This window comes from Equus asinus, chromosome 13 (genome assembly GCF_041296235.1).
Source record: "Equus asinus isolate D_3611 breed Donkey chromosome 13, EquAss-T2T_v2, whole genome shotgun sequence".
Taxonomy (NCBI): Eukaryota; Metazoa; Chordata; class Mammalia; order Perissodactyla; family Equidae; genus Equus; species Equus asinus.
The window spans coordinates 14572982-14588744 of NC_091802.1; the positions used below are offsets into that span (position 1 = coordinate 14572982).

Here is a 15763-nt window from a genome sequence, read left to right on the forward strand (position 1 = left end):
AGTACTAGCAGTAGTAAACCTTTAAACCAGACACTGTTCTAGATGATTTAACCTATCTTGACTCAATTACTCCTCCATAACACTCTGAGATGCTGTTATTATTGCCACTTTCCACGTGAGGAAAGCAAAGCACAGAGGAGTAGGTAACTTGCCCAAGGTCACGCAGCTAGTGAGTGGGCGAGCTGGGATTCCAGTCCAGTCAAGTGAGGCTCCAGAGTGCACGCTGTTAAGGACTATGCTGTGTGGCCTTTCTAAGAATTGTCATAATAGCTAACATTTATCGACTGCTTACTGCAGGGCAGGTACTCTCCTAAGGCCATTGTCTGTATTACACATTTAATGTTTACAGCATCCTTCCAGATGAGGCGACTGAGGCACTTGCCTAACGTGTCACAGCTAGAAAATGTGGGCCGGGATTCGATCCCAGTCAGTCCAGCTCCAGAGCCTGCCCACTTCACCACTGCACTGTGCTGTAGATTGGCCCTCCATTATTGCTCAAAATGGCCATTTCATACTTTTTCCTGTAGGAACTCTACAGCTTGGTAGGCTTCAGGACACACTTGCATTGCTGTTTCAAGCAGGCAGTATTCCCCATAGAATAACATCCCGGGTGGGTGCTGTCTCCATTACACCGTGAAGTGCTGTGGCAATTGCAGGACCCCTGGTAGGCACACTTGTGATGCAGGTTTCCCCCTACAAAAGATACTGGGCAGGGGAGCATCTGTGATTGCCAGAACAAGAACCCTAAATCATCCTAATTGCCTCTTCTCCTAATGGCTTCTTCCCCAGTCATAACCTTTGTAGTATATGTCTTGTGTCAATGTTCAGGCTGCAGCTAAAAATTTGAGTCAGGAATTCTGAGGAGAGACTAGAGCTATTGCTGTAGATTTTGGAATTATATGTGTATAACTGATGTCCAAAGAAATTTACGGGGATTCCTTGAGAAGATGATTGAAACCGAACTTTTAGGATCTCATTTTATGGGGTAGATAAAGGAGTCCACAACTTTCTGCTCTTGAAGGCAAGTGTCCTCGTAATTCCCCCACATAAATCAGTGTCCAGATTCTTTATGACTGTTAGTTTTATTGTGGCCCCTTCTGTTTGTGCATTCCTCGTAGATTCTGCTTTGCTTCTACGTTCGATACTGTTTGGTGCTACATTATTTGTTTAGAAAAGGTGCAAGTTAGACGGCCCTTTTAAGAAACCCAAAGAGGCAGCTCCTAATCTATTATAGTTCTTAGTGCATAGTGGGTGCTTCGTAAATACTTGCAGATTGATAGTTTAAGTGAAATGAAAATGCAGTTATTTGCTGATGCTATGGTCTTGATGGGAGGGAGCTCTTGAGGAGCAAAATTCTTAGGTTGGCTGGAAAACAGTGTAATTGAAACCTAGGTTAAAGGTTTCAGTTTGCTTTGCGGAAGAAAAATCTGCAACCCATAGCCATAGGCCTTGGAAAACCTGGCAGCTGTCTCTTGGGCAAGTGGGATGTACCCGTAACCACCAGGGTGAACTAGCAGGGCGAGGCAGCCTCCGGCCGTCCTTTCAGTCGACTCGGGCAGAGGCAGTGGAGTGGCCGGCATCTTTGCCAGTGAGCTCTCGAAGGACTAAGCTAGGCCTTGTCTTCTAATTGGTTGTATTTCTCATAGAGCCAAGTGTTATGTCTGTTGCACAAACCTGTTCACTGATACTAGTTTAAAAGGAGAATCTGACCAAGAAAGTAAAAGACTGAAGCCTTTTCCTTGCCTGTTCTGGGCCCAATATGCTACAAACACTTACAGGCTTTATTTACATCTTTTGAAGTAAAACACCACTTTTCCAGCACGTCTTTCCTTGCACTGGCTTAAGCCAGGTGATCTTGCTTCATGCTCTGTTTGTGTCCCTTGTCAGAGTGCTGTCAGGTTTTAGTGAATTGTCTTGTTTATTTGCCTATCTTCTCCATGGCCCTGTAACTTTGTAAAAAACATGTGCCAAGATGCTGTTCTTTACTTTGACACTGGCACTGCGTAGGTGCTTAATAAACTTTTAGTCAATGACTAGGTTATACGGTTGTCTTCTTTTTTTGTTTTTTTGAGGAAGATTAGCCCTGAGTTAACATCTGCTGCCAATCCTCCTCTTTTTGCTGAGGAAGACTGGCCCTGAGCTCACATCTATGCCCATCTTCCTCTACTTTCTATGTGGGACGCCTACCACAGCATGGCTTGGCCAAGCGGTGCCATGTCTGCACCTGGGATCCGAACCGGCAAACCCGGGGCCACTGAAGCAGAACGTGTGCACTTAACTGCTGTGCCACCGGGCTGGCCCCTGCAGTTGTCTTCTTAAGGGATGAAAATCTTTGAACAAGTCAACGAATGCACAAAAAGAATTGCAGTTCAGTTGGTCTTCTATCCGAACAGTGGCCTTCCCAGCGCAGTCTAACTGTGTGTGACTGGGGGAGGTGTGCGCTGGGGGCTGAACTTTTCTCCAGGGCAAATCTTTAAATTTGCTGTTTTAAAAATATACTTTTACCAACCTCACCCCAGATCTGCTGAATCTGGATGCATGCTCTCTAGTTCAAACTGCCTAAGTGATTCTTCCGCAGTCAGCCTGGGAGTAATGTCGTCGAGCGGGGGCTGAGAGGCAAGAGGTGGGTAGGCTGCTTGGTCGTCGGCTTGTCCCCCGTCTGCCTTCAGATTCATCGTCTGAGGCTTGAACTAAAGGAGATAGTCTTTGGGCTCCTTCCCTCCTAACATCTTGTGATATATAAAAGTCCTTACATGTGGGTATTAGAAAAGTATTTATTTTTCCTCATAATTGTAATTATTTTTCATAATCTTTAAAACTTGTATTTAGACAATATATTTGCTTTATTAGTGCACATAGATTAAAATTCAAGTAATATTGTAAGACTTATAACAAAGGATAAATTTGCCGCCTCTCAGTCCTGCTCCTCAGACTACTTTCCACTCTTCTCTGTTTACCTCTAAGTGATAATGCTTATAATACCGTTTCTAGATTGATCAACTGTAGATGTTGACTGACTTTTTGCTGTAGTAGATTAGGAGTTGCTTCTTTGAGAGTTTGTTTTTGTTTTTGCCTGAGGAAGATTCACCCTGAGCTGACATCTGTGCCAGTCTTCCTCTATTTTGTATTTGGATTGCCACCACAGCATGGCCGCCAACGAGTGGCATAGGTCTGCGCCCAGGAACCGACCCCAGGCTGTTGAAGTGGAGTGTGCCAAACTTAACCACTTGGCCACAGGGCCAGCCCCTGAGAGTTTTTTAAAGGACCACCTAACTTTCACCTCTTCCAAATGAATAATAGGGTTTTTAAAGCATGTTAGGCTTCGCATTTTGGTTTGGGAATTGTCAGTGCAGACTAGCTGTATGAGGTGACACAATGTTTTAAAGTAGCTAGTTCAGCGTTTACCAGTGTCTCCATTCTGGTTTTACTTTTGTTCTTCGCCTCATACTTCTGATAATGTTCTGTTAATTTACCGTGACTTTAATTGATCAATCTTAGTTCCCAGGTCAGTAAAACATTTGAATCCCATTCTCCTTTCCATGACTCCATAAAAAATGTTGTGTAAATTGTTATAATAGTTTAAACTGTTTATCTAGTTATTATGTGATTGTGGAATGCAAGGAGGGTGGAGGAAATACAATTTTGAGTGCATATACAGTGACGCTTTCTGTCATTTAATTCTCACAGCAGCACTGAGAAGTAGATTTTCCCCCTTACTTTACAAATAAGGAATCTGAAGCTCAGAGAGACAAACTTGCCCATCGTCCCAAGGCTAGTTACTAAAAGGGTTTAGATCTCCATCAGTTTGACTGAAGAACCCACTACAGATATATATTGTTTTTTTTAAAACTTTTTAATTGAAGCATAAGATCTGTGCAGAAAAGAGAAAACCCTAAGTGTAGAGCTCAGTGAATTATCAAAATGAAGCATGCCTGTAACCACTCCTAAGTTAAACAACAAAAAAGGATGTTAGCAGCACCCCAGAGGGCTCCCTCATGTTCCCTCCCAGTTACCACTCCCTGCCGTTCCTCCAGAGATAACCGTTGTTGTCATCTCTGACACTGCAGATTCATTCTGCTACAGGTGATAGCAGTTTTTGAACAAAATTTGATGTTACTCTTAATTGTATGTCCTTTTACATTTTGTTACTATACCTAGAAATTCAGCGCCATTTTTCTTTAAAGAAGCCAATCACTTCCATTTCTTTCTTTACAGGAGAAAAAGAGTATCAATTTTGTACCTTCATATGAACTTATTGTTTTGTGTTAAATGCTTCCTCTTTAAGGTGAATAATCGCAATTTCTTTGATTTTTAGTCTGAGTCACTGTGAAGAGCTCTTTAAAACCAGTGACCTCTGTACATTTTCACACCAGAATAAAAGCATAGAGCTGGGTCCTACCTAAGGGGTTTTGTGTAATTGTAAATGCTACTTGCTGAGACTTAAAAAAAATTATAATAGGATTGTTGTAAATTCTCTTTTCCTGTAGCCAGTGTTTTTAAAAGCAATATTTGGTTTAAATATTAGTAGGCCAAATAATTGGAATATTTTGAAAAAAGTGTTATGGGAATTCTCATCTGATATGTAACTCATGGACACAGTGTCAGTTTAGCAGCGGTGAGCAGATTTCCGTCTTGCAAGTGCCTCCTACTCTGTTTTCCTGGGAATACTGGTTTACACCTGAGACACATCCAGTTTTTTTGACTCCAGGTAGTTATTTAACGTGAATCCTCTAGAAGAGGAGAAAAAAGTTTCCTACTACATGTATGAAGAAGATAATCTATTAGTATTTAAACAAATTTCTCCTAAAATACTTTTTCTAATTATGAAAGCAGAACAGATTTGTTATAGAATACCAGAAATGTGCAGAAAAGTACAATGATGAAAAATTTCCATAATCCCCCCTCTCAGTGAGACCTGCTGATATTTTGTGGTATTTACTCTGTCTTTTTACTCATATATTTATAATAAATTTGAATATTTATAATAAAATTGAAATTGTAAAGTATATTTAGTTTCATAGCCTGCTTTTTTCTGTTAAAGTTTATTCCTTGAATATGCATATTTAGTGTTACATATTTCTTTGCAAACATTAATAGTTGCATAATAACTTCAAACTCATGTATCACTTAGTTTATTTAACCGTTCCTGTGTTTTTGAACCAGTTTTGATTGTCTCCATGTTTATAAAGAATTAGCTACTGGGCAGTGGGTGGAGGAGGCGTGAAGTTGAGGAGAGGAAAGAAATCCTCTTGGATAAAACTCGATCTTGTTGAATTGAATTGATCAAATGTTTAGTGAGTGTCTGCGTGTCAGGCCCTGTGATGGGCTCTCAGACGCAGATGTGCATCACTGGAGATCAGATATGACGAGTGAGGGTCTGAAGTAAAGTCATAGTGGAGAGGGGGTTACAGAAGATAGGAAGGATTCCCAGAGATGTTTAAGTGGGAAAGTGAGTTTTTGAGCTGGGGTAGGGTTGGGGCCATGTGAGTGGGTGGGAGACATCTGAGATTATCCCTACATGTCCTTTTCGGGTAAATGGATAGATGGTAGTGTCATTTTATTAGTATAGTGACCATACAAGGGAAGAGCAGATTTGCTTGAAGTTTGGTTTTGGGCATAGTGAATTTGAGGTGCCTGTGGGCCACTGGGGAGCAATGTCTGTTGAGCAGATGCATAGATGAAGCTAGAAAGAGAGACCTGGACTAAAGAGATGGATCTATGGATCATTTGCACCTAGATTGTGGTATCAAACACAGACCAAAGACCTAGTGGAGCTGCCTTGGGAGGTCATACAGTTGAGAAGAGGGTGAAGGATAGCACTGTGGGAATTGTCAGTGGTCAAGGCTTGGGAGGGATGCAGAGAGGTATGTGAAAGAGACAGAGAACCAGAATCTGAGAGGGTGGCATTGTGGTTGCTGAAAGAAGAGAAGAAAAGAGGGATGGACACCTGTATCCATGAGGAGAACCTCTGGCAAGTGTCTGTTGCATTTGACAGTTAGAAGGTCATTGGTGAGAAGAGTTTCAAGGCAGTGCTGGGGACAGAAGGAGAGAATGACAGGGGAACAGTGGGTGAGGAACTGGTGTGTGGTAGCTAAAGATGGAAGGGCAGAGGTTGTCAGATGTGGTGTGGCAGGAGATTTTGTTTTAATAGAGACTTGAACAGGCTTATGTGCTGACCAAAAGGACCTAGTTGAAAGAGATTGAAGTTGCTGGAGAAGGGATGGTTAGTGATAAAGCGAGACACCTGAGGAGAGTGGTTTGTTTGGAGCATGGTTGGAGGGATTAAACTTGGACAGGAGGGGCTACTTTCTCTGAGAAAGCATGAGGTCGGTAGGAGTGTTTGCTGGTACAGTGGGAATTGTTGGCAGTAGCTCAGTTTTCTCCAAACATTGGCTGAGAATGAGGCAGATTGGGTGGGAGATGGGCTTGAGGACAGTGTCTGGATTTGGACCATCTATACTGGGGAGTGGAAGGGTGAAGGGACCCAGGCCCACAGGATGACTATAGAGGCACTGTGGTTCTGTAATTAGAGACCTTGACTTACAGAGGTACTAATTTGCATGGTTGCCTGAATCCTCACCAAGCTTCTAGAGCCCAGGTAAAGGAGGAGAGAAGTTTCTTGACTATTTACTTCCTCAGGGAAGCCTTCCTTGACGTCCTAAATTAAATTTATTCTGGCTTCTCATAGCTCTGTTATTTCCTTCTAGTACTCCTTAGAGTTGTAGCTTTGCATTTGACTGTTGGAACTGTTATTAAAAAAGTTTGCTTTCCCTAGTAACTAAAAGCTCTGAGGAAAGATATGTCTGATTGTGCTTACCATTGTGTAGTGTCTGGCACCTAGTAGACACTGGCTAAGTGTTTGTTGAATTTAATCAATCAAATACCGTGGTTGTCAACCATTTTAATCTGCCCCAGCACACCTGTGGGACATGACTTGCTTCCGTCTGACCCTTTCCTGAAGGAGAGCAGGTGTCAGGTAGTGTGAGGTAGTGGTTAATAGATCACAGGCCCCGGAATGAGAATGCCTGGGCTCATATGCCAATGCCACCTCTCACCAGCATTGCGACCTTGGGCAAATTCTCTGTGCCCCAGTGTCGTCCTCTGTAAAGTGTGGCTAGTGCCTACTTCATAGGGTTGTCATGAAACTTGCATGAGAGAATTCACAGAAAGCTTTTAGAATAGCATGTGACATGTAAAAGTTATTACTTTTGAAAAAACTAGCATCTTATGTGTATCTGCTCATTGTTATTTATTGAATATTGATCTTCAGGGAAACTCAGAAGAGAAATCCCTGGACTATGATGGTCTTTTTGACCCAGTGACCCAGTGGCATCCTGAAACAAAGCCATTTTTAGTCCCATGGGACTATCACTAAGAAATAGTGGAAATGTCATGTGGCTGGTCATTTTCATAGCCATTTTGCGAGGAGGAGAGATTCGTGAATGCCATCTGCTTTACACCTGCCATGGTAAATTTGAGTCTTTTTTTCCCTTGCAGAGGAGGTGGCCAAGTTGGAGAAGCACTTGATGCTTCTCCGACAAGAGTATGTCAAGCTGCAGAAGAAACTGGCAGAGACAGAGAAGAGATGCTCTCTTTTGGCCGCGCAAACAAACAAGGAAAGCAGCAGTGAGTCCTTCATCAGCCGCCTGCTGATGATCGTGGCCGACCTCTATGAGCAGGAGCAGTACAGGTGAGCTCCACACAGGGCCAGTTTGGGGAAGCAAGCCCTTTTCCGTATTCCCAGGCCACATTGCACCTTCTCCTCTCTTACTGACTTTCTTCCCAAGCTTCCTTCTTTCTAATCAGGATATTAGCAAACCTTTAGTCTCTAGAATATAAGCTCCAGGAGGGAAGATTTTTGTCACTTGTTCCCTGCTTATCTTTAGCACAGAATGTAGGAGTCATGGTTATAGGATCACTAATGCAGATGGGAATTAGCTTACATGGCCAGGGCTTCGGAGGGAGAGGCCACTTTCTCTTGGGATAGTCAAGGAAGGAGTCTTGGAACTAGTGGACAGTATCATATGATGGCTGAGGGTGGACTCTGGAGCCACACAGCCTGTGTTAGAAGCTCAGCTGGCCACTTACTGGCTGAGGGACCTGCAATTATGTGACGTGCCTCAGGTTCCTCATCTGTAAAATGGGGATAATAGTACTACTACTTACCTCAAGGTTGTTGTGAGGATTAAATGAAAACGTGTCTTGAGTACTTGGAACAGAGGTTGGCACATAGTAAGTATAAGTACCCAGTTGTTAGCTGTTGTTATTAAGTGAGTTTTGAGGTAAAATGTTAAAAGCTGGGTAGGGTTTAATAGATAAAGACAATGCTATTGCGAATAGGGAGTGACCGAGAATAGGCTGAAACGTGGGAATGTGCAGAGGATTTAGAGGACAGTGAGGGGCCTATTTTAGGGTACAAGTTCATGTAGGGGAGCACTGGGAGAGGTGGGAAAGATAGGGTGGATTGCACTGGGATGCCAGGGTGAAGAACTGGGATGTGACCCTCTAGGAAGTGTGGAACAGAGTGTTTTTGAGTTGTAGGACTGTCATAATTGAAGTGGTGTTTTAGGAAGATTAACCTGCTAACATTATATGGGCAAAATTATACAGACAAGAGAGCAGGGGAGCAGCTGTGATGTTGCAAATAGTCCAGACCAGAATGATGAAGGACTGAATTGGATGATGGCAGTGGATATAGAAAAGAAACATGGGTGTGAATGTGCATCAGAGGAAGGATTTGGCTACTACAGAGATGGATAATTGGACTAGATAAGACTTAGTAAAATTTCAAAATAAATTACGACGTTTAAAATAGATCAGACTGGGGGCCGGCCCCATGGCCAAATGGTTAAGTTCACGTGCTCTGCTGCGGCGGCCCAGGGTTTCGCCAGTTCAAATCCTGGGTGCAGATATGGCACCACTCATCAGGCCATGCTGAGGTGGCGTCCCACATGCTGCAACTAGAAGGACTCACAACTAAAAATGCACAACTATGTACTGGGGGGATTTGGGAGAAAAAGGAAAAATAAAATTTAAAAAAAAATTTTTTTTAAATAGTATTTTTATGAGTATCTCAGTAACTGGAGTAACTAAAGAGTCGGTGTTAAAATGTTTAAACTGAGAAATGTTGAAGACATTGATACATTTATTTTTACTTAAGTTCAAGAGAAGGTGTTGTCCCATACGATAGTTAAAAATGATTGTTATATGTAGTTAGTTACTGCATTCATTCTTTTAGCAACCAAGCTTATATTTTTTCCTCTTAAAATGTTTGATTGAGAAACTCTAGTAAGAAGCTCTTTATTTATGCCTCCTCTCCAGTAACAACATCCTAGTATTCATATTTTAAAAGGAAATGTTGGGGCTGGCCCAGTGGTGTAGTGGTTAAGTACTCGCGCTCTGCTTTGGCAGCCTGGGGTTCACAGGTTCGGATCCTGGGCATAGACCTATACACCACTCATTAAGCCATTCTGTGGTGAGGAAGATTGGCACAGATGTTAGCTCAGGGACAATCTTCCTCAAGCAAAAAGAGGGAGATTGGCAACAGATGTTAGCTCAGGGTCAATCTTCCTCACCAAAAATAAAAAGTAAATACTCTTTAATTGACTCAAATGAAGTTTTAAAAAAATTACTAGCCTCCTAATTGTTTTTACACAGAGTCTTCGTAGAATTGATTTGTCCATTTTTGAAATTTTTTTTTTGGTGAGGAAGCTTCACTCTGAGCTAACGTCTGTTGCCAATCTTCCTCTTTTTTTTAGTTAAGGAAGATTAACCTAAGCTAACATCTGTGCCTGTCTTCCTCTATTTTGTATATGGGTCGCCACCACAACATGGCTTGATGAGTGGTGTAGGTCTGCGCCTGGGATCTGAACCTGTGAACCCGAGCTGCTGAAGCAGACACACCGGATTTAACCACTAAGCTCCATGGGGCTGGCCCCGAGTTGTGTTTTTAAAAATTATTATTATTAGAAATTATTCATGAAGTCCTTATCTTTTTACCCTTTGGTATGATAGACTACAAAAGAAAAAAAATTTTCACCTGACATCTATGAATAGTAGGAATTTTATATAAAACTTCATTTTTATAATTTTGTGGCTAAAAGTCAGACTTGTGGCTGAGACAGTAAACACTGAATATTCATTTAAGTTATTAGAATACTTTATAAATAAATTTAGAGTTTAGAAATTATTTGTGCTTTGTAAATAGCCAGCTTCCTGTTTTCGTTAAATTTTTTTATCATACAATATAATTTGAGACAGAGTTTTATGTTGTTTTAAAAAGAATATCAATTTTATTTCTTCTTTATTAATTGATTAATAATGTTCTACTTTGTTAACAGTAGTTTGTAATAATTTGAAATAATAAGTACCTTATTATTCTTCTGATTTAACATAATTAGTTGCAACTTGGTCTTTAATAGAACTAGAATTGTTGATATGCTTACGTATTATAAAGTGTGTTCCGGACAATGCTTTTGTGGGGTAAAATGTGACTGCATCAAGCATTATATAGAAACAGTATTCTGTTTGGGTCTCCTTTTAAGTGGATGAGTTAATTCATGTAACAGTTATTTTTTTTTCGTGTAATAGTTTTTGTGTGTTTAGTTTCTAAAGGCTTTCCAACTTAAATTGTTTTAAAGGGAAGTATGCAAATAAGAAAACAAAAATACAAGCAGGATGATGCTAATTAATGACTTTGGATCGCTGCCACCATAGCCATATGGCACATACATGCTTGTGTCAGTCCAGAGGGTCATCCTTAGGTTTTTGTTAACTGCCCATGTGCTTTCTTCCCTTAGCATTTGATGTTTCAGAGTTAAAGGTAAATAACTATTTGGAAAGCTCCTTTCATAAAATATGTCATAAATATGGAAATGTTTGAAAAGAAGATTTCTTCCATTTCTTAATAAATGGTTGAGTAAAAAGTGGCCAATAGTAAGTCTGAATGTTTCTGGTGAGAACAGGAGTCCGGATATTGGGTTTCATATTCTTGACTGCTTTGTCAACGCTTATTTGTTCATAATTTTTCTGTTTAAACTTGCTTGAGCCTTAATATGGTGTGCAGCACAGGAGCGCTGTACTTTCAGAGCTGTAATCACAATCTTTAAGCTTCTGTCTTTCTCTCCCCCGTGGTTTATCTTGATTTATTCTGCATAAAACTTCTTCAACTTTTTATATGGATATTAATCATCCTATTTAACTTGTAGGTTCGCCACCATAAGAATCTTATTAGGGGATGTCTTTGAAAGCAGAACACCCCATGTGAACTAAAGCCAGAAGTTAGAAATAGAAAACACGTCTAGAGCAACATCTTATAAACGTGCCCCATCAGAATTCAGTGCTGTGATTTTTCTTTTTCTTTTGCAAATGCATGTTGATCAGTCAATACCCATATATGTATTAGCTGTGAATCCTAGCTATATCTAGTTATGATGGCATTTTTCTTTTTATATCTGGATTTTTTTTTCATCAGTGATCTGAAGATAAAGGTTGGAGGCAGGCACATCAATGCTCACAAGTTTGTTCTGGCGGCCCGCAGTGACAGCTGGAGTCTGGCCAATTTGTCTTCCATCGAGGAGCTGGACCTGTCAGGTGAGCTTCTGACTGGCTGGGGACTCAAACCTGCCAGCACAAGAACTCGTGGCAGAAGGTTATGGTGTGTCATTTTGAAATATTTGTGGTTTAATGAAAGTGGAATACTTTTCTTATCAGTTGGTGGTGACCATGAACTAGTTAAATAGTAAATCAGTAGGTTGTACTTTGTGAATACTTCTGTTTAATACCTGGCTAATAAATCATAAATATTTGAATATCTACAATATTCTTATAATTTATAAAATATAAAATCTGCCCTGAAACTCTTTTTGTATAATAGTATGTTATAAATATGGGGGCATGTGTAGAAAATAATTTTTCTTCCACTCCAAGAAAGTCCTGCTGTTTGTTGCTTAAGTATTAATCGTAGCTGCCAAAGTACTTCTCCTGTCCTACAAGAACTGAATTCAGAAGTCACAGTGACTCCAAAGAATAAGAGTATTCTTCAGAATTTGAATACGTGCATTGAGCTGTTTAGTGTTTTTATTTGTTTTATGCAACATTATGTTGTGTAGAAGTTGGGTAAACGTGGTAAGTAGACTTAAAAACATTTTCAAAATTGCATTTTCATTTAGTAGTTGCCTAACTGCTGTTAAACAAAAAAGAAAATTTTAAGTTTAATTCTGCTCTTAATAGTCGTGAGATGGGACCGGCCCGGTAGCTCAGCAGTTAAGTGTGCAGGTACCGCTTCAGCGGCCTGGGGTTTGCCAGTTCGGATCCCGGCTGCGGACATGGCACCGCTTGGCAAGCCATGCTGTGGTAGGCGTCCCACATATAAAGTGGAGGCAGATGGGCACGGATGTTAGTTCAGGGTCGGTCTTCCTCAGTAAAAAGAGGAGGATTGGCAGCAGTTAGCTGAGGGCTGGTCTTCCTCAAAAAAAAAAAAAAAATAGTCGTGAGAGTTATAACATATGGTAAGGAGACTACCCAGGCATTAAAAAACTTGCAGAAGTGATCGGCTGTGAAAATTCTGCTGAATTATGTCTTTGTTCAAAGGGCTTGCCAATTCAGAAGGTGCTGTTTTCCATGTGCAGTGCTAGGAACACTGAGATGATTATAACACGGTCCTTGCCATGAAGAGCTCATACTCTGTTTGAGGAAATGGGCTAATAACAAATCATCTCAGGCCAGGGCTATGTGTACATCAATATAATTGCTTTATGTCTAAGGTCCCAAAGAGATTAACTTGGGCTGCTGTGGTATCGGAGGTGGCCAACACCTGAGTAGTGTTGCCGAAGTTAAGTAGGCATTTATTGCAAGGATTTAGGGGAGCAGATGTCTCATCCTTCCCCAGGGTGAGTGAACTCTGTCTCTTTGTGATTATTTCTAGGGGTTTAACCTAAGGTCCATAATTCAGAGTTGTAAACACATAAATATACACACATACATATGCATTCATGCCTGTAGCTCAGACGTCTGCTTGGGAAACCCTCTTTACTGGAAGGGCACCAGTCTACATGATTGAAATCTCTGAGCAGAGCTTTTCTTTTTCAAAAGTGTAATCTTCTGAAACCGTTTATCTTTGACTCTATATACGACAGAACTCTGGATAACTTTTACAACCCATTAGATCATGAAGTGTTCTTCACAAAATGCATGATAGGATCTTGATTACATGAACAGTTTACAAAGATTAAAAGAGATAGTAAAATATGGAAAATGTCCAACTTTGTTAGAAAAAAGTTTGTTACCATCTTTTGATATCTACATTTCAAAAATAGATAATCCCAGTAGTTGTGAGGCTAATGAAACTGGCACCCTTGCACATTTTATATACCCTTGCCAGTCGCGTTATAACTGGGTAAGACAGTTTTAGAAAGCAGTTAGGCAGCTGAGCTGTGAAATAGTCTTACTTTTTTTTACCTCATCCTCTGACTTCTGTCAGATGGATTGTGTTATAGGAAATTCAGACAGTGTAGACGTTCACCTTAGTTTTATGTGTAATTGTGAAATATTGAATGCAACCAAAAGGAATAAGAGTGGGAGAAATGCAATGTGACTGCTCCCTGGAGCAAACAAAATTACTTCAGAACACAGAATATCGCATTAAGGTGTAAAAAGCTTAATTTAAACATTGATTTTTAGAATTTTGCTTTTGATTTTTTAGTACATCATAACATTTAAGAGCAGCTTTAGCTCAGTAACTGTTCACAAGATTGCATCACTGTGAATCAGGAGATTTTCTAGAGTTTTAGGAAAGTGGAATGTTAATGCCTTTAAATATCCCTGGCCTCTTCTCCTGTTGTAAATAAGAAGCATGGTTTATCCTACTGTAAGCTTTGCTTTCAGGAGTGGTCTGCTGCAGAGCAAACGTTTTTGTGGCTCTGGTAGATGAGGCACCTACCAAGATAGCTGATAGTAGAGCCTATGGCGTGTTTGCTTTTCTTTATAAATTTATCTTGGAAGTGTGTCCTGGGGAGGGGGGTTTCCAGGGAGGTGGTAGCAGTTGTGGACCTGTTCGTACTTAATTGTATGTTTTGCCCAGCCGTCCTGCTGAATTGCCTGGTGGGTGTAGGTGTGATTGCCTAAATCTTGGGTTGCAGCGGCTGAAACTGCCTCAGAGGCCTGTGTGTTATGCGATACCTGGGAGCACTAACCTGCATGGCTGGCCAGCAGTTGGAGGGAGATTGGAAAGAGGCTCTGGTAAACAAGTATATAAATAGTGTAAGAGCTACGTTAAATGGTTGAACTTGGGGCCGGCCCCGTGGCCGAGGGGTTAAGTTCGCATGCTCTGCTGTGGCGGCCCAAGGTTTCGCCGGTTCAGATCCTGGGCAAGGACATGGCACTGCTCATCAAGCCATGCTGAGGCCACGTTCCCATATGTCACAACTAGAAGGACCCACAACTAAAATATACAACTATGTACCAGGGGGCTTATAGGGAGAAAAAGGAAAAAAATAAAATAAAATCTTTAAATGGTTGAACTTTTTCCACACTAATGGACTTAATAAAATCCTTTTATGAATTTATTAGTGTTTTGTTTCTTCAGAATTATTCCATTTGTATCACAGTGTTGAGTGGCAGGCATTTTTCGAGGTGCTGGGGATACAGCGGTGAACAAAAGTAAATTCCTGTTTGTGTGGAACTTGTGTCCTTAGAGAGACTGACTTTCTGAGCTCCACATTTCCTTTTGAAGTTCTCGTGTAGTTGGTATTTCTTAAAATTCAAAACAAACACAACTTTAATGATGTTAATTATTATAAGAATTTAGCACACATGGATGAAGATACAATAGGAATTATATACTAAAGCATTTAAAACATATTTGGATATATGAAAGTTTTCTTAATATAGACCTTGTTCAGAAAACTAAAATGTGTTGTGCCCGATAGGATGCGCTGACAAAGGCACAGTCACTTCTGTAGAGTCCTTACCGTAAACACATAGCCTCTGTCTAACTGTGCGGAAGCATCGGACAAACCCGGATTGAGGAACGTGCCACAGAATAACTGGCCAGTGTTACTCACATATGTTGAGGTCGTGAAAGACAAGATAAGACTTAGGAACTGTTACGGATTGGAGACTAAGTAGACATGACAGCTAAGTGCAATGTGGTGTCCTCAATTGGATTCTGGCCCATTTAAAGGGCATTGTTGGGAAAATTGGCAAAATTTGTGAAGGTCTATAATTGGTTAATAGTATTGTAGTGGTCCTAATGACCTGGTTTTGATAATTGTACTATGGTTATGTAAGATGTTAATATTAGGGGAATATCAGTGAAGGGCATATGGGAACTTTACAACTTTTCCCTAAGTCTGAAATTATTTCAAATATAATATAAAGATAAAAAAGGTATAAGTTTGCTTTTTATTTTTTACTGATTATTTTAAGTATAAAAATATAAGTTTGTAAGGATGCTGATCGATAACTGGGAAGAGTAAGAATATAATCATTAGCTCAACACCAGATAACAAATCTTGAGGCCAGGAGGAGAGCACTATGTTTGGTTCTTTGTGAAGGAAAGCAGTTTGCTTCAGGCAAAATGTCTTGTTTATAGCCTCTCTGTAGCACTTTAGTAACAGCAGCTAACACTCGGAGAGGTTCCAATGCCTTAGAATGGCTGTTTTGAAGCTAGAATTTCTTGCATGCTTTCTCCAGCGAAGATCTTACTGTTCTGGCATAAGCGTTTATGGTGAGTCATTCAGCTTTCCTGGAATGTGTCCTGGGT

General features: G+C 40.6%; 1 protein-coding gene across 7 annotated transcripts in view; it reads left to right on the top strand.

The window, feature by feature from the left end:
• Positions 1 to 15763, top strand: part of ANKFY1 (ankyrin repeat and FYVE domain containing 1) — an 89621-nt gene that overhangs the window by 14860 nt on the left and 58998 nt on the right. For all 7 annotated transcript variants that reach the window (XM_044744288.2, XM_044744291.2, XM_070482553.1 and 4 more), the window contains exons 2-3: positions 7498 to 7690; positions 11474 to 11592. In XM_044744288.2, coding sequence (XP_044600223.1) covers positions 7498 to 7690; positions 11474 to 11592 — 312 coding nt within the window. The remainder of the gene's footprint in view (positions 1 to 7497; positions 7691 to 11473; positions 11593 to 15763) is intronic.